The sequence below is a fragment of the Pieris brassicae genome, chromosome 5, assembly GCF_905147105.1.
Source record: "Pieris brassicae chromosome 5, ilPieBrab1.1, whole genome shotgun sequence".
Lineage (NCBI taxonomy): Eukaryota > Metazoa > Arthropoda > Insecta > Lepidoptera > Pieridae > Pieris > Pieris brassicae.
Window position 1 is genome coordinate 16983391 of NC_059669.1, and position 20825 is coordinate 17004215.

At 30.1% G+C, this 20825-nt stretch overlaps 1 protein-coding gene across 6 annotated transcripts in view; it reads right to left on the reverse strand.

Annotated features, from left to right (window-relative positions):
* LOC123709414 (atrial natriuretic peptide receptor 1-like) overlaps positions 1–20825 on the reverse strand; it is a 103223-nt gene that overhangs the window by 36074 nt on the left and 46324 nt on the right. For 3 of the 6 annotated variants that reach the window (XM_045660737.1, XM_045660735.1, XM_045660736.1), the window contains exons 2-3: positions 7019–7886; positions 6631–6824 (exon numbers count right to left, since the gene is read on the reverse strand). The exons of 2 other annotated variants lie outside the window; for them this stretch is intronic. In XM_045660737.1, coding sequence (XP_045516693.1) covers positions 6631–6824; positions 7019–7835 — 1011 coding nt within the window. In that variant the 5' untranslated portion in view covers positions 7836–7886. Of the gene's footprint in view, positions 1–6630; positions 6825–7018; positions 7887–12489; positions 12507–20825 lie in introns of those variants that run through there. One more of the 6 variants, XM_045660741.1, reaches the window with a different exon arrangement.

Genomic DNA, 20825 nt, shown 5'->3' on the forward strand with positions numbered 1-20825 from the left:
GTACTTACTGCGTTACTTTACTTGTGAATGGTAATTAAATTATATATCGATACTAATCATTACAAAGAGGATACACTTTTGTTTTGTATGTATGTTTGTAATGTTTTTACAGAACAACTACTGGAACTATTTTAAAAATTCTTTAAAGTATGGATCCGTAACAAAAAATCTATAGTGCTTTCTCTCAAAAAATCTATATAACCCAAGGTGTGAAAAGCTTATCCATAAAAAATCTGTCATAGCGTGCGCTGTTTGAACTATTGATGATTGAACAAAAAATGTAGTACAGTATTACACAACGTATCAATATCTACATAAAGAAAGTTTAACCCATGGGCAGGTATGTTGGCCTATCCCAAGTCAGAACTCCAAAACATGAAATTATTTTGCTGCCACAAAAGCTACTTTCGCATTTTGAATATTTGTTTTTATTTTTAACAATTTATAATGGACCTGGACTGATTGAAAAAATACTTTCATTACCCTCTTGAAATTAAGAATTTTTCAATACTTGTTGAGTATTTTTTAATTTACTGATGTCGGACATTCTACGTAAATGATGTTACGAATTTAAAAATGTATTAGATATATTTCTTGTAAAGTAAAATCTGTATATTGATAAGATTATGAATGTGTGTATCTAATAATTTGAAAGGAAATAAATAAAAACTAAGTAAAATAAAACTTTTATTATAACAAAACTATATCTATAGTCCGACTCAGTAGACCTTCCACTACCACAAAATCGGTATCTACGCGCGTAAAAGCGCGGGGCATTGCTAGTTGATAATATACATTGTTAAGAATAGTCCAACTAGGCTACAAAATTTAAACCGTCGCAAATTAATCCAGGAAGCATAGGACAAAATATTAAATTAAATTACAATAAATTAAAACAATATATTTATGTTATTTTTTCAAATGCAAGATTTAAAATATCCGGTATTATTATAAAACTAGCTGCCCCCGCGAACTTCGTTTCTCCTTAATGTGGTTTTAGTTAGTCTTAATAGCGTGACACGAAAGAATAATTTCACTGTATTATCGTCACTATAATTTGAATTTGATTTACACTTCGGTCTAAGTAACACGTGGTTGGCTATGCTAACACCAAAAATTAAAAAAATAGAAATAATTGAATTTCATGGTATTTCATTTACTACAAAATACATTTAATTTATACTTTAGCCTCAATAACACGTGGTAATCATGTTCATCATCGGTTTACCATAGCAGTGCCATCTGCTTGCATGCATCTGCTGATTTCTTACTCAATCCAGTCGAAAAGTATCGACAGCTGTTAGAATCTTTTGGAGTTAACAGATAATTGTGACTGTCAATTAATTATAGACAAATAATTTGCAATAAAATAAAATTGCGACTATAATTAAAGATCTAAGCTGTCCTATCTCTGAAGTTGGACCAGACTGCTCACGGTATGCCAATTAAAATTAAAATCGGTTAAGTTTAGTTTAGGAGTCCATCGCGGACAAACATCGTAACAGGAGATTTGTATATATTATAAGATATGAACCTTGTTGCTATGGTTACCACGTATTGTGTGTGTTTGAAGTTCGTCGCGAACGTCCGTTCCGTCCAAAACCCATTAGCACAGATACATATTTTCTGTTTTATCGTTTTATTATGGGAGCTAAATGACAAGGGACAGAAGGCCCTAAAAATATTGTTTTTGCGGAAATTAAACCTATCACTAAATGTACGACATTTACATTGACATTGACTCAGATATACGAGTAATAAAAAATACAATAATTACGTAATCAATTTTAACACATATTGAAAGATGTATTAATCAGATGAATATAAAATAATATAGAAATAGTCATTACAGAAAGCCGGTTATTAATAGATAAGAATGTATTGCAATGTGCAAGGCCATTGGATACTAAAGATTAAGAGAACATTAAACTAAACATTGTATTTATGTACGCGAGTATAATTTTAACTTTATTAACACGTATATAAATTATCGATTGTGTTAATTTGAAGAAGAACTATGATTAACAGAATACGGCGGGTTTTATTTGATTGACATTGGTCTAATAAAATTACCGATCGTGTTTCGTGTCAGTTATCAGTCGAGAGATTCTGTTAATATGTGCCATAGTTTTGACTTTCCTTTGTAGTTCTCATCTAGCGAATGATTTTAATTTAAATCTTGTGTCTTTATTAGTTTTATATTCCGAAAACAAAATATGACAGTTTAACACATCTATAATCATTAAATTATCAATTACGTTATTTAAATTAAATTATGAAGGATTGCAAGTTGTCGGGAAAATTTTATTCAATCTTCAAGTAATTCACTTAAAGGTTTACATGAAAATTGATATCATAATATGTGTAATCTTGTGTAGTGCGTAATACGATATTTCCTATGATACAGTTAGCAAATAGCTATTAATTATTATTCGCTTATCTAAACCACTATTGGTTGCTGTTAAGATTTATATGCATGATGTTTACATACTCGATATTGATTATTGCTGTGATATTTTCTAGATTTTTTTTCACAACATCAACAAAAATAAACTTACTGTACTATATGTACACGGGTTAGAAGTTATACTTCTTTGGCATAACAAGATAAAAATCATTTCAAAAATTGTATTCTACTTTTGTAGAAAAAACGACACTAACAATAAAAACTAAAATGTTGACTATCTTCGGGGTGTCGAGAATTTACACTCATCATTTTTCCCTTACGCGCTAAATGAAGTATAACTTCAAAAATAATAGTTATACTTAAGTTGGCTTACATAAAAGAGAATGCTCATTGATACAATCCTGGAACGAAGAATTTCATTAAGTAATGTAAAATTAACAACTCATGAAAAGTACCAACTGAATTTACTTTTTTAGTATAAGCCTGACATTAAATACTATAAATTATGAATAACACTAGTTACAATATAGTATAATAACAAAATTATCAAATAAAAATAGTACTTTTAAAGAAGGTTAACAAAAGACTAAAAGACCTCACTAAGAAACTAAACAAATATGGTACCAAATTGAAATACAGTGAATTTTGCGTATAACGACTATGAAGGGACCATTCTAATTTCGACGTTATATACGAAAGTCATTATTAGCAAAAGTAGAAGATAAATACACTATGTAGAGTTTATATTAATTTACTATTGAAAACATTTGCATATATAGTTCACTTATAAAATAACTCAGAATATCACTTTAAGACTAATAAATAAATTTTACTCCGAAACGTATACCTACCTACCTAATTAGCTAAAAAGTTAAAGAAAGATTTCCACAGTTGCTGAAAAGATAAAAATTGTTTGTTAAAGAAAAAATCTTAGTGTCTTTGGCGGCTGACTCCGGTCGCAATATCTGCATTGGATTTCTAGGAATTTGTTAGAAACGATTCATTAAAACTGGGTGTTACATCCAAATTACCTAGCCAAGGGCAAAGTAAATAACCAGATGAATGTTGTACCAAAGTATCCTTTAAATTCAAAGGACTTAGATTTAACGTCGTTATAGCTAAATGGTCGCTACAATTAAGATTGTAATAAATGAAATTCACTATGTTATAAATTTTATCAACACAGTAAGCTAAACATGAAACCAACTAGATTGTTATAGTCTCTGCGCATAATTATTTTTGTCAATTATCACGCCTTATGTGCACAACTGCACATATTATAGGGAGTCAAGCCAGTATGATCATTTGCTTACCCATTGACCATATACATATGCATTGCCAACTGAATATTGTTTTAGTCCCTCTATGTAGTATTTGCACCAGTGAGGCGGATATTGGCAGACATAATATTATAGTGAATACAACGTCTTATAGATATAATTATATAATAAAAAGAATATCTAAGGAGCTGATTATTCATATGCATATCATGCTATAGTCGCAAAAATAAGAAAACAATCGACATTTTTCATGTAACAGAATACAATTCGCCACCTAAACAGGGCATGAAACATCTTACAAACACGAAAATATTTATTTGCTGATTGTTCATTTCCCTTTAGGAAAGAACCCTCGCCAATTTGTAGCATCAAACAAAAAATACTGCAGAAAACCTCTATCACTACCAGAATTCAAATCCTCCATCTATACTTAACTCATTTTATTTATAAGTTTCTCAAACAATATATTGTTTCACAACGCACACAAGAGTTTCTTTGCGAGTTTAGTGTGCGAAAAATTAATCACAATAGCCATGTCATACAAATACATTATTAATTTACAGAAAGCGACTTGGCTTACAGTGTTAAATATGCATACAGGGTTACAAATTAACACCGGAAATAACTATTTTGGATCAATCATTATAGGTATGGGGCCTTTTGTTGGCCTTTAAGCTCTGAATTACTTATATTTCCTGGTTTTTATTATAATATTATTACGCATCGAAATGATAAATAATATTTACCCTTAACGTCGAGGCTTAACCACAGAAGTTTGAAACTGTTTGTTTGACAGTTGCTGCTAGATGTTTTTAGGTAAAAAATAGACTTAATGAACTTAATATCGTCAACCAGTTTCACAATAATGGAAAAAAAGATAATCTCGCTGTCTTAAGTTAACTATTTTACATTACAGATATTAGTCATAAAAAAATTAATTAATTCCAGACACAAAATTACAGTTTTTATATATGATAAATATGGAAAAAATTGTCTAAACTTTTTAATTGCCACCAAAATACGTTGCTTGCGTTTAAAATATTTAAAAAGAGTTATTTCTCATATAGTTAAATTATATAAAGGAATATAAGAACATGTTTACAATAAGTGAAAGATTTTTAAAATTTCTTTCGGATACATTACAACTGAGGTGTGATACTGTCACACCTCAGTTGTCGTGTATTAAGTACACAAGTGTTAAACGTAAAAAAATATTTAATTTATACATTCCCCAATAGTTAACGTAAAGTTGTAAATAATAACCTTGACACGAAAGTTATAATGAAATCATTATTCATCTAAATTATTTATTGCATAACGAACTTATGTAAAAATTTAAACCTTAGAAAAAATCTCCTTGAATTTAAATATCACTAAAGATAAATAACGACTTTTTTGAAATAATGGTAAATAATATAAATATATATTTTTTAAATATTTAATTCATTGACTTCATTAAATGTTTTAAAAAAGAAAAGGCTACTGTCCTATATATAATAACCTGTTATTGCATAACTTCGTGAAAAGCGAAAGAGTTTTTATTGCTCAAAATTATAGCGCCCAATTCTTTATATTGCTAATATTTACCTACCTGTTACCTATTTTATGGAGGCTAAGTGAAGATGCATAGATTAGCCATATTCTGTCAATTTGATTGTAAGCAAATACTTGTTTTCAGTGTCATCCAATCTAAAAACGGATTGGAAAATTGTGGTTTGATTAATACAGCCTCAATATTGTGAACGAAATCCTAAAAAAAACCCTTTCGGCATACTCAAATATAATAACGCTTCAATATTAATAATTGTTTTGAGACATTGGTAGAAACGTCAAATAATAAGATACACCGATGCAATAGTAAAAAGTTAAATAGTATTATTAATATATTATATAGTTATAACAATAATTACCAAAAATAAATGAATATAATAGTAATGTCATTGGAACGCTATAGTTAAGATAAAATTAGAAAATATGTCATTGTGAAACAACGACAACCAGCGAACTTTCCCACCCTGATCGATAAAGTGGGACTGTAGCCAGTATGAAATCATTCATTTTCCGAAAAAAAATGTTTAAATATTGGCCTAATTTAATTTTTTTAATAAATTAAACTAGGCCAATTAATTATAATTATATAGGCCCAGAGAGAATATTTTTAATTCATATCTAATTATATTAAACTTTAAAATGGACTGATTTATCAAAAGGTTGAAATGCCAATTAATTATAAATCCATAACATAGTGTAGCCTTTGATATCCAGAACAATAGAGTATTTATTATCCTCATTGGTATACAATCACGTGCTATTTTATTATCCAAGTTATGCAGACGTTATATATTTACGTAAGAAAAATAATTTATTCTTGACTGTTTGGCGTCTTAAAACAGTCAACAGCAAAAATTGTAAAACCATGTAGAATTGTGTATGGAATTAGTGCAGTGTACTACATTTTGATTAGAATTTAGTGATCATAATTAAAATTTGAAAATATTGTATACTACATTACATTCAATTTTTTAACTTATTTTTACCTGGCAATATAATCTATGCCAATTTAAAAACAGCGACGGCCCTAGAGATAACGTGTACTTTTTTCAAAAAGCTATTAAATACATTCGATCGGATTTTCAATTATAATAAATGTTCATTTATTAATCCTACGTTCAAGAAATGCTAATTTATTTCACCTTTCACACAGGTACTTTGTATTCGAGACGCATTGTTCCTTCTTTAAATACCAATTACGTGCATTTCCTATTTCTGACTGCTGTGTACTAATATTCAATTAACGACAGATCCTAACCACACGTATAAATAGAACCGCGAGGACATAATGCAACATATAAAAAAAGCGGACAATTACGAAAATAAAACACACAGTAGTTTAAAAACGTATTTTAAAATACAATCACAACATCGAGAAAGAGATTCAATTACCTCAAAAATTTTTCGAATTGCGACGCCAGCTTGTGTGTAGCTGCCCATCATTCTGGTCAAGGTCATGAAGGTTGGAACCTTGTAAGTAAAGGCCTCGGCTTGGGCACCTGCTGTGATTACAGGAATATTCCACAGACCAGCGTACCTCGCCACAGGAGCGATAACATACTCACATCCTGGTCCGATAAAGGCATCTGAAATGTTCGCCCGTGTTATTGTATATAGATATTTTTAGTCAATGTATGTTATTAGTATAAAAGCTATATGTGTTATTAGCTGTATACGACTAAGTTCTGATTTGCATAAAACTATTTTCTGATAATCAATTTTAAATAAACAGAAATGGCGCCTAAAAAGTCGAAATTTAAATTGTGTATTAAAAACTTACCAGCTGAACCGTTCACGTAGAACTCAAAGGCTGCCAAGGGTCCATCGACTGATGAACATCTTGTGTCTCGATAGTCCACCAATATTTTCCAGCCTGGTAATGGCCCATTACCAGCTGTTAAAGCTGGTATAGCCAATTCCACTATCGGCAAAACTTTAGCCAACGAGAACACTTCTCCAGAATCGCCGGGTAATAGGACACCCAATTTCACAATTTTATCATTAAACTGACGTGTCTCCGATCTAAGGTTGAAGTTTGTGTGTTTTACACAAAAAGGTTTAGACGTTAGATCATGAGGAAAGCCGATAGCACATGACGAATCATAGATCCTTCTATCTGTGTAATCACGATCTATTGTGAAGTTTGAATAATCTCTCTTATTTTTGTACCGGTTAGAGTATACTTCAGTTGTTTCATCATCCATAGAAATATTCTTAAGCTCAGCATTAAAGCTCTCAGATAAACGCGGACGTCGATATTTACTCACAATTAAATTAACATTATACCTATTATTAAGTTCGATACTTACACTTTTATTAACACTAACATCACACATAGTTATCACATTTAAAACACATACATAGAAAACGAGGAATGATAAAAGCGTTGACACTTTGACATTTTTTACTTTTCCTTGATGGCTTTTAACCTGGTGTGTTTGAGCACCGTCCATATTTTTGAATTGTAGTTCATATTGTCGGTCATATATATTTCGTCTTCTTCTAAAATTTGCTGGATTTGCGCATAATTTCTTCTTACTTCTGAATGTTTCCACAAAATATGACTGGAGAATCGTCTTCACGATTCCCTCTATCATTTTCCGAGTTATTTATCTCATATTTCAGTTTAATTTTACTTCCTGCTTCATCTGTTAGAGATTTAAAGATTTTAACTCGAAACGGTGGTCATTTACGAAGGTCGCATTCTACATTTCAATGTACGAATAATTTCTGTTTCACACAAAAGTGCTATGCAATAATTTCTATATAAATACACGGGTTATGTACGTAGTTAAAGTTAATAGTTCTGTATAAGTTTTAGTAAATTTAAAATGAACGCTTATTCTTTATTGTTAACGTTATAAAGTACTGCATAATTAAATGCTATGTTTTTTTGTGTCTATATGTCCTTCAGAGTTTTATGTGTCTGTTTTTAATATCTGTGTGTTCGCGTCACGCTGATAATCATTTAAAGGTTTAATTTAAAATATTAAATAAACCTTATATTATCTTATATTAAAAAATGTTGATGCAACTGGCTATAATAATTTTTAAATGTTATTTAAGTCTTCAATTCAGGGAACCGTAAATTTTATTATTAATATGTTTTAGTTAGCATCGAAATTATAATTAAAATGAAATTTAAAAAGGTATACACAAACGTGGAAACTACCTTTGCGCCTTATTCTATAAAAATATTGCCTGCCTCCCTATATATATTTACAAACAGACGAAGAAACCAAAAAAGTATCTAATACTTATTAAATTTATTAACGTTTTAGCGTCGAAATTCAAAAATATTGCAAAGAGCCAAGGTTGACTTTTTTGACCGAAGATTCAAAATACATCGTATTTTGTAACTAATGTTTTTGTCAGACATTAGTTACAAAATACGATGGGATCTTAATTCTAAATTATATTTTTTGTTATAATACATACCTCCAAGTGCCTCCAATGAGACCGACATCATATTATTCCTCAAATATATAATTTTTTTTCTTAGGGATTTCCATATATACTAATTATGTATTTATATAAAGTATTAAAAAATAATAGAATTACGATATTTTTCCGCAACAAGTCATACTGACGAATAAACTTTATTTACTTGGTTTTTGTATTATTTTACTTACAATTACTACTCAAAATGCATGTCTCAGAACTAACTCTAAACCAATAGGGGCAAATTTTTGAGTTTATAGGATCTGCAAAAGTAGTGAGCCGATTTTAAAAATTACGAAATAACGTTACCGATCAAAGAAAATTATTGAGAATAATATTTGCGCTAGTCTGCAAATAAGCGCATGTAATAATTAATCGAATAAAACGAAGGTAAAATATCGTCTTTTGTTTGAAAGGTACGAAGAAGGACATGACCAAAAACTAGTTCTAAAAATATAAATAATAAGTCATGATTTATTTTTATACAAAACCTGAAGTCACGGCCATTTGAGTCGTTATGTTTATATGTAGTACAGTTGTTGTTTAATCTATTATGTATATATTGCGTTTGAATAGTTTCTTATTAGTTAAATTCTACTCCGGTGATGTCTATGTTTCCAACTCGAAAGAAGAATCGATCTGAGTTAACTATTTGAGATTCGATATAGAGACGTCATGGAAGGACCCTTCCTTACGAACATTTCGTAAAATATTTCATTTCTAAAGAGGGTTCTCCTGAAAAATGTTAAAGGAGATGCAATCGATATCTCATATTTCTGTAGAGGTCAGTTTATTTAATTAAATGTGAGCAAAACAAAAACATGTAAATGTTCCTTTGGAGGAAAATACTACATGAGAGATCCGGCAGTCATAAAGTATCGTAACTTTATCCACGTAGGATTAGTTCAACATGTTCATTTTTTGTCACGTTTATTAATTTGCAAAGTGACATAAGAGTGATAAGGACAAAACATTTTAAAAAATCATAACCTATTTTTTATAAATGACATCTCGGCAGGCGAGATGAGTCTCAATATCAAAACTTCAGCAACAAAACGTATTTCATACTCTCTTATAGGATTTATATCGTACATAGCAAAGATATCGTTTATAAAAACTATGCGATATTTACTTCTAAGCATGTATGACAAGCTTCGTTATTATTTAAAAAAAAAATCTATTACAATTTTGTTTTAGTTACGTTGATTTTGCTTGCGATAACAACGTGCATAAATTTACAATGTCATATAATTCTTTGTGAGATATAACCTTAATATTTATGAATTAACTTCATACTTAATACTCCATAAGAAAAACAATACTAAACGGTTAATGTATCATTTCTCCTACTAAGTTGACCGCCATCTCAATAGTATATTTCTAGATAAATGCTGAATTTATTCCTGTTACAGAAACAAACATTCCATTGTTTTGTCTTATTTATAAAAGTATTAATTGTTATTTAACAAAAATATATAATTCTAGCTGTTATTTCTTTAATAATTAAGTTTTCAACAAAATATTTAAAAAACTAATTAAAGCGATGTTATTATTTTTATGTACAAAGTTTAGCAGTGATTTGGAACCAGGATCGTGATTTATAATTGGAAAATGTAGTGCGTTATTGGATTTTTTCGAATATAGTGATTTTGTATCAGAACTATTGTATAAATACATTCTGCGGAAGATCTTCTAGAAATCTAGAATCTGAAGCTGGATAGGCAGTAAAACGAGATAGGAGTAAGAGGAGATTTTTAGTATTCTTATTTTCTTGTTCTTAACTAGATAACCTAACTTGTTAGCGATAAGTCTGGCAGTTGCCTCCTTAATAATGGAGTTAAATTGAAGTAGGACCAAAAAGCTAGTAAGCTAGTGCGTAAGGTTTCAGACCATCTTTCAAAAATAGTAAAACAATGTAAATGCACCGGTTTAACGACAGTACTCGTCACTTTTCATCACAACGTAAACGAAATTTGATATAAAGAGATGACTCTTTCATCTATTTGTCTAACAATTATAAAACAAGTGTCAGTAATTATGTTCCCAATTGTATATCCAACTTACTTAGGTAATTGCTTTTATGAAGTTAAATGAGCTTGTTCGACGATACGTACCAATTACTTTTCGATTTTTGTAATTACAATTTTAAGTAGGATCACCAATATTATCTAAATAGGTGAACAGTTAATGCATGCCAAAATAAAATCGTAGAATTAGACTGATTTAGTTTTAATGAATAAGGAGATTTTGTATTATTGAATAGATTGTTCGTGGTCATACATATGTCATTAACAATAAAGAGTTGAATGTTATGTGATTAACCTGAGGTCATGTGGCCTCAAATGTAATCTCACAGGAAAATAGTTTAATAATATAATTCACTATCAAGATCTATGTTGTTTACGCTCTTTATTACGTAAGTTAAAGGTACTATTTCAGTAAGCCACACAATATTAACATCTCTATATTTATAAAATTCTCGTGTTACAATGTTCGTTCCCATACTCCTCCGAAACGACGCAACCGATGCTTATGTTTTTTTATGCATATTCAGTAAGTCTGAGAATCGGCTACTATATATCTTTTTTTAATTTTTTAGAAAAAAAAATTGTTTTCATTTTTTTATGAGACAGCATACAAAAATACACACAACCCTTAATTGTCACCCCTCTTCAATCATCTCCTATACGTGGCAAAACGACGATAGCCGGGTCAGCTATTATAAAATTACAACCAAAAAGTCGAAGACCGTGACTTTTTGGTTTACACGTTCACAACGAATTAATAATTATTTTACATTGGCATGCATTAACTGTTCACCTACTTAGATATTATTGTAGGTGAGTCTTCTTAAATTGTAATTACAAAAATCGAAAAGTAATTGGTACCTATCGTCGAACAAGCTCATTTAACCTCATCGAAGCAATGATAAGTAAGTTGGATATACAATTGGGAACATAATTACTGACATTTGTTTTATAATGGTTCAGCTATCGGCAATAATACAGCCTATATATTTTTCGTAATTAATATTTTAATAGCTAAAAATAGCCTGCATTATATCAGAATACCAAAAATAAAAGTTTAAAATCGTTCGGATATTTTTGGTGTGCCGATTTATAAGTTACATATCTACTTTTAGTCAACGAAACAAGATTGGAACCACATTATCCCTTCCATACAAGTGGTTATTCGCATACACATGATAAGCTATCATGAAGGTGATAATTTTACTATATGGTTATTATATTTGTGTCCGTATTAAAGCTAATATTAAACTAGAATTAAATTTTCTTGAAATAAATTTTACGTACTTAATGTCCGTAAAGACAAAACGTTAAAAGAACATATTCCTCAAATAATAATTATGAATATATTATGCGCCGAAAAATTAAATTATTAATATGATACAATGTTTGTATTAAAAATTCAACGTCAAATGAAAATAATAACAAAAACAATTTCAATAACCGTAAATTTGGAGTTGGATTCTGACACATATCTGTATTTAAGTTTTGATCTATTATCTATCCAAATTGTTAAAAGACAGCTCTTCTACCTATTTATAAATATATCCTTGGAAAAATCATGTTGTCACAAACGTTAAGTGAAAGTGAAAGAAAATTTGCATAACAATGAAAAAAATCTTGTGTCTACAAATGAACATGAATAAATTCAAAATAAATAATTTATACTATTAACTTCAGTGTTTTGGTAGGCTTGTACAACATTGAAGTATTAACCTGGTTATAAATAAATTTCTCACGCACCTTATCAGCCTAATTATATTTAATATCATCTGAGTCATACCGAAATATGTCGCGTAACTGAAGATTGACCGTCTTTCCTTGAAGCGAATGCCCTGAGCAGCTAAAAATAACTTTCGGCAATCTGAATTGTGGGAACGAGTTATTCTTTTTGGATCCAATATAGAATTTCAACACAGAGTCTTTAATTAACCGTTATTACCAAAAATTCGGAGTTTGAATTTCATGCGAAGAGAAATCCGTAAAAGTAGATTACTGCTATGTTTAAAACAGTAGGATTTGTCACAAACGTCTCATCGTCTACTTGCCTCAAAGAGATCGAGCGCAACTTTTTGGCTAACTCACTAACTCGAATGCAGTTTGCGCGCGAACTCTGAATTTGACAGATGAGTGATAGATAGATGACAGATGACATGTGAAAATTGATATGATTTGTAAGACGTAACAACTAAACACGTTCTAATTATAATAACTTGTATATTCATTTTATAAAAACTAGAAAATCATGAGAGTTACTCGCGTTTCAAGTGTAGATTTATATTAATGTTAATAATTATTATTATCTCTGTTAGGTCTTTGATTAAATACAACACTTTCAAACATTCAAATTTGATTGTTTAAAGTCTAAAAGTATTATAAAAGGAAAGAATAAATATTTTTATTTTTATGAAAGTAGCTTGTCAACGTGTTTGACAGGATGTGAGAATTAATTTTATTAAAGCATACTTAATGCATATGGATTTTTTTTCAATACCTACATATTTTCACATGACAATTTTTAATGAACCGCTTTACTGAACGGAACAAAATCCAGAAATAGGATCGCAGGACGAACAAATTAGTTGTTTGTCTCACTATTATTTATATATAAAATATTGGTATAGACGTCATTATTTTTACAATGAGTATTAACATAATTAAATTATAATTGTACGAACGTACTCTGGGTAACGAACGTATTCGCATATTTAGAATTAACATGTATTTTAACGAAATGAACTTATGTTTAAAAAACTTTATTAGCATTAACAATATGACAATTGTATTTTCATGAGAACTTAATTAGGACCAACACACGTCGGACAGTAGTTTTAATTTTGTATTTTAGGCTTCTTTCTGGGTTCACAATGTATAATAGGCAATTTAAATTAATAAAATACTATATACTATACTATAGTAGTTATGCGAATGTTTGAAGGTTAGGTTATAGAAATAAAAAAACTTATATTAACTGTTTTTTTCTTAACTTTGGAACCAGTCGCCCATAAATTAAAGATAAATATGTGATCAATCAACATTGCACCAGCTTACTCCTAAATTTCTCGTTTACCCAACTGTAAAGGCCATGTTCATTATTAACTATTATAAAAATTGTTAAAACCTAAAAACAATTATTGAATTTACCTGTAAAAGAAAATATGTTTCCTATGTATAATGATAGCATAAACGAAAAACAGTGCGAGCATTTTTAATTGCGTAACACCTTATCGAAAATATTTTAACAAAGTGTGACTGAAACAATAGTCAATACAATTGAAAACTATTTATAGTCGTATTGTTAGCGATAACCGTACCTCGCTTTATATACAATGAAATATACATGAGACCTTCTGTTACTTGAGAGAACATCTATTTTACTTATTGTTAAAAAGATTTCAGACGCGTGTAATTTTAGTTACAATATTTATCAAGGTTGATTCGAAAGTCAAATTCCTATTTGAAATTCAAATTTCATATTGATATTCTTAAAATGTAAAATGTAGTTCACACGTGTCTCATTACGCCGTTCAAAATACTAATATTAATTATGTATAAATACTAATAATAATGTTTGATTAAAAATTAAGCCTTCCCTCTTTAATTTTAGCCCACAAATCGAGACAGTTGGCCTAACGCAAATGTAGACGTCATGCCATGTGACAGTCTAAATAAAATACATCGCGAGATCGGACGTAGAGACGTCTTAGGTTCGTTGGAGGGTGAGTCGAATACAAGGCAAGGAACAAGAGAAACTTACAAACGGTACGGACTCGGTACGGTCGCTTCTATATACATGTGTTCCCCGGCTTCTTGAATAAGAGAACCGTAATATAACCAAATAACAAAAACCTTTTAGGTTTGGATTTAAGATTTCTGTATATAAGTAGCCTTCTGTGCCTGACACACGCCGTCGACTTTTTGGGTCTAAGGTAGTCGCGTGCTAACATTCTAATTACAACTCAACAATCTAAGCAAGCTCTCGCGTAATCTTAAAATTATTCGATTTTTTAAATAGACTTCTCGATAACATACATGGGATGAAGATAAATAAATCAAATAGGTATGTATTTAGAATTTTTCTAATTCGTTCCAATGTCGGTCGCTGTAAAATTCCATATGGCCGTGCTCAAATATGTGACAGTTGTTCAATCTGTTACAGATAATCAATATAGATTTATATACGAAAATCTAATAAAATTACAGTACATTTGTTAGATTGAAAACTTCATGATGGTAGACCTTTTTCATGTAAACTGCTATTTTTATCTAAAAGTAATGTATTTTATGATTTAAAGAACGCACTAAGTATTTTAAATTATTTAAACAAGCAAGAAATAATTGAAACACTTCAGCTTTGAGAATCCTGAATTTCTGAGAAATTACTTTCCAAATACTCCAATTCAAAAATACATACTCTCTTCTCAAAACTAGTTATAAAAACGCCTAGTTCCTATACGATGAACAAAACTTTATGTCTAGGTACTTATAGAAGCAAAATTACTCATAGAAATATTATTTTAATTATATATTTGGAATGTACTTTACTGTTAATCCTTTGTAGAGCGCATACTTAATAAAGTGAGAAGCAAGGGTATAAATAATAAGGGTTGCCTGTGTTCTGGGCAGGTGTCTATTCGACATACTTATGATTATAGAAGGTGTTACATTGCTTATCTTGCGAAAGCCGTGTACAAATTATTTGAAGAAGTCTTTTAAGTATGAGGGTGTGCAATTATTTAATCAATTACCGTCTAAAATTCGTAATATGAGAATAAGCGCGTTTAACCAATTCAAAATGGCATTAAAGATACATATCATAAGCCTAGAAGACTAAAATTAGGACAGCTGATAGCGACGTGTATCTCATTCGTATATATTAAGTATCTCATTCGTATATATTAAGTATCTCATGTAAATAAAAATACATTTTTGTAAGATTTGAGCCTGCTACAATTTTGCGTAGAAAATAAGCTCTTTATTCTTTGTTGGACATTAATTATACCCATTGTAGCATACATATCACATTTACTTTAATTATATTATTGGTACAAGCATAAATTACGAGTTGCTGAAGGGCATATTTTAATATTTAATAAAAATTACAATTTTCACGCCCACTGCAGTGTTAATTGATTAAACATTGGGGAAAATTAAATAAAATAAACCGGATACCGGAAATGTTTATGGAAAGTTTTAAGCCATTTTAATAATCTCTATATATATAAAATTCTCGTGTCACAATTTTTGTTCCCATATTCCTCAGAAACAGCTCAACCGATGATTATGAACTTTTTTATGATTCAGCATACATACAACCCTTAATTGTCACCGATCTACGATTAACTATTTGTCATCATAGTAGATGGGTTATTTTTATTGAACTAAAAATAATATACGTGGCAAAACAACGTTCCGGATCTGTAGATATTTTTTCCCTTGTTTTTATGGAATAATATCTCATCACACTGTTTTTATAAAAGCGCTGAATACAGAAGAATTATAGACGAATTTGAGAGAATGGATATTATTGTAGAATAGATATCATCAGGTTGATCTGGCTATGGTGTCTCAAGTCTTTTGGGATTAACCAATTACAATAACATACCCCGTGATGGATAACGAGGACCAACAGCATCATGAGCTGATGAGCTATGGCCTTATTGCCTACTTTTTACATTACCATTGATATTTTATTAGCAATATTAAATTCCGTTTTTTCCCACACCCAGAATATAAGACCTCATCAGTTTCGTAGAAAATTTAAACTTTTGTATAAAAGTTACGCATTTATTTTAATAAATTTAGCTTTCTCAGGATTACAAATAACATACATACAAAATTATTTACTTAGCTAATATTTTCGTTTCCAAGTCCTAAGAAAGCATATCAATATTATCATATTATCCTGTATATAATAATAATAACTCAAAATAAAAAAGCAAAGCGCATTTCAACTTCTAGTTATTATAATTTCAAATAACATATTACAAATTATAATTGATGTGAGCCGGCATTGTATTTAAAAAATTTCCTTTTTCCCTGGTAGTGTAATTTTTTAACCCGAAGCGTTTGAATTCTAATTGCAATGCGCAAATAACAATCAATCGAAAATATCACGGAAACACCGCATGGAGAATGGCATGACTCTTACGCCGACACCGTGTGCCTGGCGGAATAAAAACTATTTTTGCATACAACTGGTATGATGATCTTCTCAGGCTAGTTTTTAGCTGGTGCCAAAAATCAATGTGTTCACGGTTCATGGATAGTAGAGCTATGCGTGTATATACAAAGAACATGCGCATCGAACCTCTTCCTTGTTTTTAATCATTAACAAAGGATGTCTTTACATCTTGTAATATGAACTGTTGCTAGCTTCAATACATTTTTATTACGTAGGAGTTAAAGTAACGGAAATGGTTAAAAATAATAATTTGTTGTTTTACAGTAATTGCTACCGACGCCAAATAACAAGTTGCCAAATAGGGTAAAGTTTATTGTGAAATCGAAGCTCAATTATATACTTAATTAGTTAAGTAATGACATATCTCGACTTCTCTAGTCTGATAGGCTAATACCACACGCATCAACTTGTATAAAAGTCTTTCTGTTTTGTCTACATTTATGTTCCTTGATTCTATGTGATTTTCCATTGATTGAATATTTTTTAAACTTTTAAATAAGTAAATCTTCTATTTATTTGCACTTGCATCAATCAACCGATAATTTATATTTGGTTTCAAATACTACGTTGAATATTATTAAATTACAAATTTATTACGTTTAAATATTTATAATATATAGGTGTAAACAGCAATATGTATAAACTTAAAAGCATATAACGATAATATTATTTCAATGCAATTAAAAATTTATTCTAGTTTTAATTTGTACACGTTGGTTTTTCCTACTACAAAATTCACACTGCAAAATTATCTAAATATAAAAATACCTTTTCTGCTTACGTTATAAAAACCCTCTTATTCGAGTCGAGAACACTGAATTTGAATCACAAATGAGCACCCTCTGTGTCTCTTACACCAATTGGTCACAGACACAAGCATCAATCTCAGTCAACACTTACACAAAAGCTAAGGAATACGCCATTTTTATAGAGTTAGAATTTTTAGTAACTCTATAAAAATGGCGAATTCCTCACAAGTCTAAGTACTTTTTAGAGTACATTTACATATTTCTTTATGTGGAATTATTTTAAATATGAAAATTATAAGTTAATTTTATTAAAAACAATAGAGCGTTTTTTTGGTTTTTTAATAAGACTCTCGACTTTTATGGTAGTTTTATTAGAACAACTTTAAAATTGCACTTTTTGCAAATACGTAGATCAAGATTTGATGATTTTATAGACCGATTTTATAGATGGAAGAAAATTGTAAATACGTTTTGTTTGTCTTCTTAAAGGGATATAAGAAAATATAAATTTAATATTCCCATTACTTATGTGTGACCTGCGTTCGATATCAAAAGAAATGTATCAGAGAAAAAAAAAATAATTTTGAAATCTCATTGAAATTTTATTTTTTAACTTTCACTGGGTGAATGAGTTCTACTAAGAAGACTGGAAACCTCACAGTTAGTTTTAACCAAAATCAACTACATAAGAAGTAAATAATTCAGTTTAAATAAATTGCACAGTTGTTTAAATTGCTTCCCACGAATTAATATGTAATAAACGTGGGTAAGTTTGCACCTTTACATTAAAAATAGCCCTGGATTTTGAAAGTTCAAACCGAAAATATTGAATGAACAGAGGTCATCTACATTAAAATAAGACTGTTCTTAATGAACGTAAACGTAGCCAATCGTAAATTGTGTTTACAATACCAACGTCAGTGTAACAGGAGCTCATTAAAGCTGTCAGCTTTCCGAAAATCACAAACATATTCCGATCAGATATTGCGTAATATAAAATATAATTACAGTCAAAATCTGTTATAATGACATCGAAGGGACTACTCATATTTGGTCATAAAAACCAATAGTCGTAACAGCCGATGACGTTGTTATTAAGTACCTAATACTTAGAATTCCTTTGTTTTTGGTCAATATAATCAAGATATTGTTCTAAACGATGTCTTCGTGAACGGTTTTGACTGTAATACTCATTGATGTACTAAGGGCAAATCAGATCGCACCTAGACTATGAGTAACTGTTACTTGAAATAGATATAGTTCAACATTTGATATTTATTGAAGAACACACACATACTAATCACCTCTATGGAAATTATTTTAGGTATTTTGATATTTGTAAACATTAAACACAATCGTAACTATTTGTAATTGGTGAGTTATTCTTGGAAATGCATACAGTGTTCGTAAAATAACATGATTGATTGCCAAAATATCGTGGCTACAGAATCTTGTTTTAAAAATATGGACGAAGTAATAAATTGTTATTTCTACGGATTTTCACACAGTTTAAATTCAATAATAGTGAGCAATAAGCTTATTAAACTGGAGTTCTTATTGGTCAGTAATTAATCAATACAAATTTTCCAAAGAGAAAAGTTTTGTATTTTTGTTAGTAACAAATAATTTCTAAAAGTACTGCATTGATTTCTAAACCACTTTCAACATAAGGAGATATACTAGTATAGGCTATATAGATACTAGTATAGGCTATATTTATTGTCAAAATAATAAAAATCTTTCAGTTAAGTGAAGCTCGTAAAGTTACATGATATAAACAACTTCTTAACAAATATATAATATAATTAGACTGATCCCGGCTAAATTCTAAGTATTTGGTAGTTAATAACAACATCATCGGCTGTGACTACTATCGCTTTTTATGACCAAATATGAGAAGTTGGATGTCGTTGTTACATAACAGAACTAGAATATAAATAGAATGGCATTTTCCCATTAAATTATTTATTTCTTAACGTTATAAAGTGAAGGTCAACTATAAATAAACAAGATTTAAACATGTTTCGGCAAAGATTTTGATTTTAGCACCTCCTGGCATATCACAAGATCTTAACAGTCTTAATATATTCACTTATATATTTTTTTATCGAACAGGGGTTCTGCCCGGCTCACCTAATTAGAAATCTGAATACTCGCAAATGGGTTGCCGGCCTTTTAAGAATTTGTCCTTGCTTGAATGACCCTATGTCAAATTGGCTTTGAAATACTTTAGTTTTAGCTGGATCCACATAGTGGTGGTGTGCGGCCGAAACTCAAAAACGGTCTGTTCTGAAAGGTCGGATGTCGAGGTGATACTGGTGGAATTTCGAATTCTGCCTCGACGTCCGATGATGAAGTTTATCGCGAACAACTCCTCTGCACATTCTCCATGGTAGATGCGGTAGAAGCCCGCAACTCCAAGAGTTACGTAGTGAGAAGAATTTAAAATTATGTAAATAATTATAAGTTTTTAATAATAATACATAGCTTCAATCCGTTTAAAAAGTGTTTTCTTAATGCTACAGAATCCCTGAGTGTTACTAAAAAACCAGTGGCACTACAACCCATGGTCTTGGCCTCAGGTTTGTATATCGTAATCGGTTTTTTTTTCTAAACGGATGTAGGTGATCAGCCTGTGCTGGTACGAGCTTGATTTTTGGGTTTCCTCACGATCCTTTGCCGTTCGACTGTTAATTGCGCATATAGACAGAAAAGTTCATTGGTGCCAAGCCGTGAACTTTGACTACAAGAATGACCATGCGGATCAACCTATCAATTCATCACTGTTCTCTGAGTATATACTGTATTTATTTCCATACTGTGTTCCTCCTTTTGAGGCTGAGAATGGCTGCTAGTATGTTTTTCGAATTATACAATTTCGGGATAAAGTGAAATCTCACCTATAATAGTAGTTACTAATTCACCAAGATTATAGAAAGTTTTCACGTAATATTATCGATATGTCTGATATAAAGTTTGGTAAAATATTCATGAAGTATTTCGTACGTGGCACGTGCAACTATTGGAAAATGTACAGCCCGCAAAATTATGTTACCAATCTTAATGTGACAGATTTTATCGAAAGACTAAACTAATATAAAAAGACAAGTTGTTAATAGTACCGTTAATGTATTAGTAATTAGAAATTAAAATTTTAGAAAATGTTGTAAGGCATTTAACTTATAT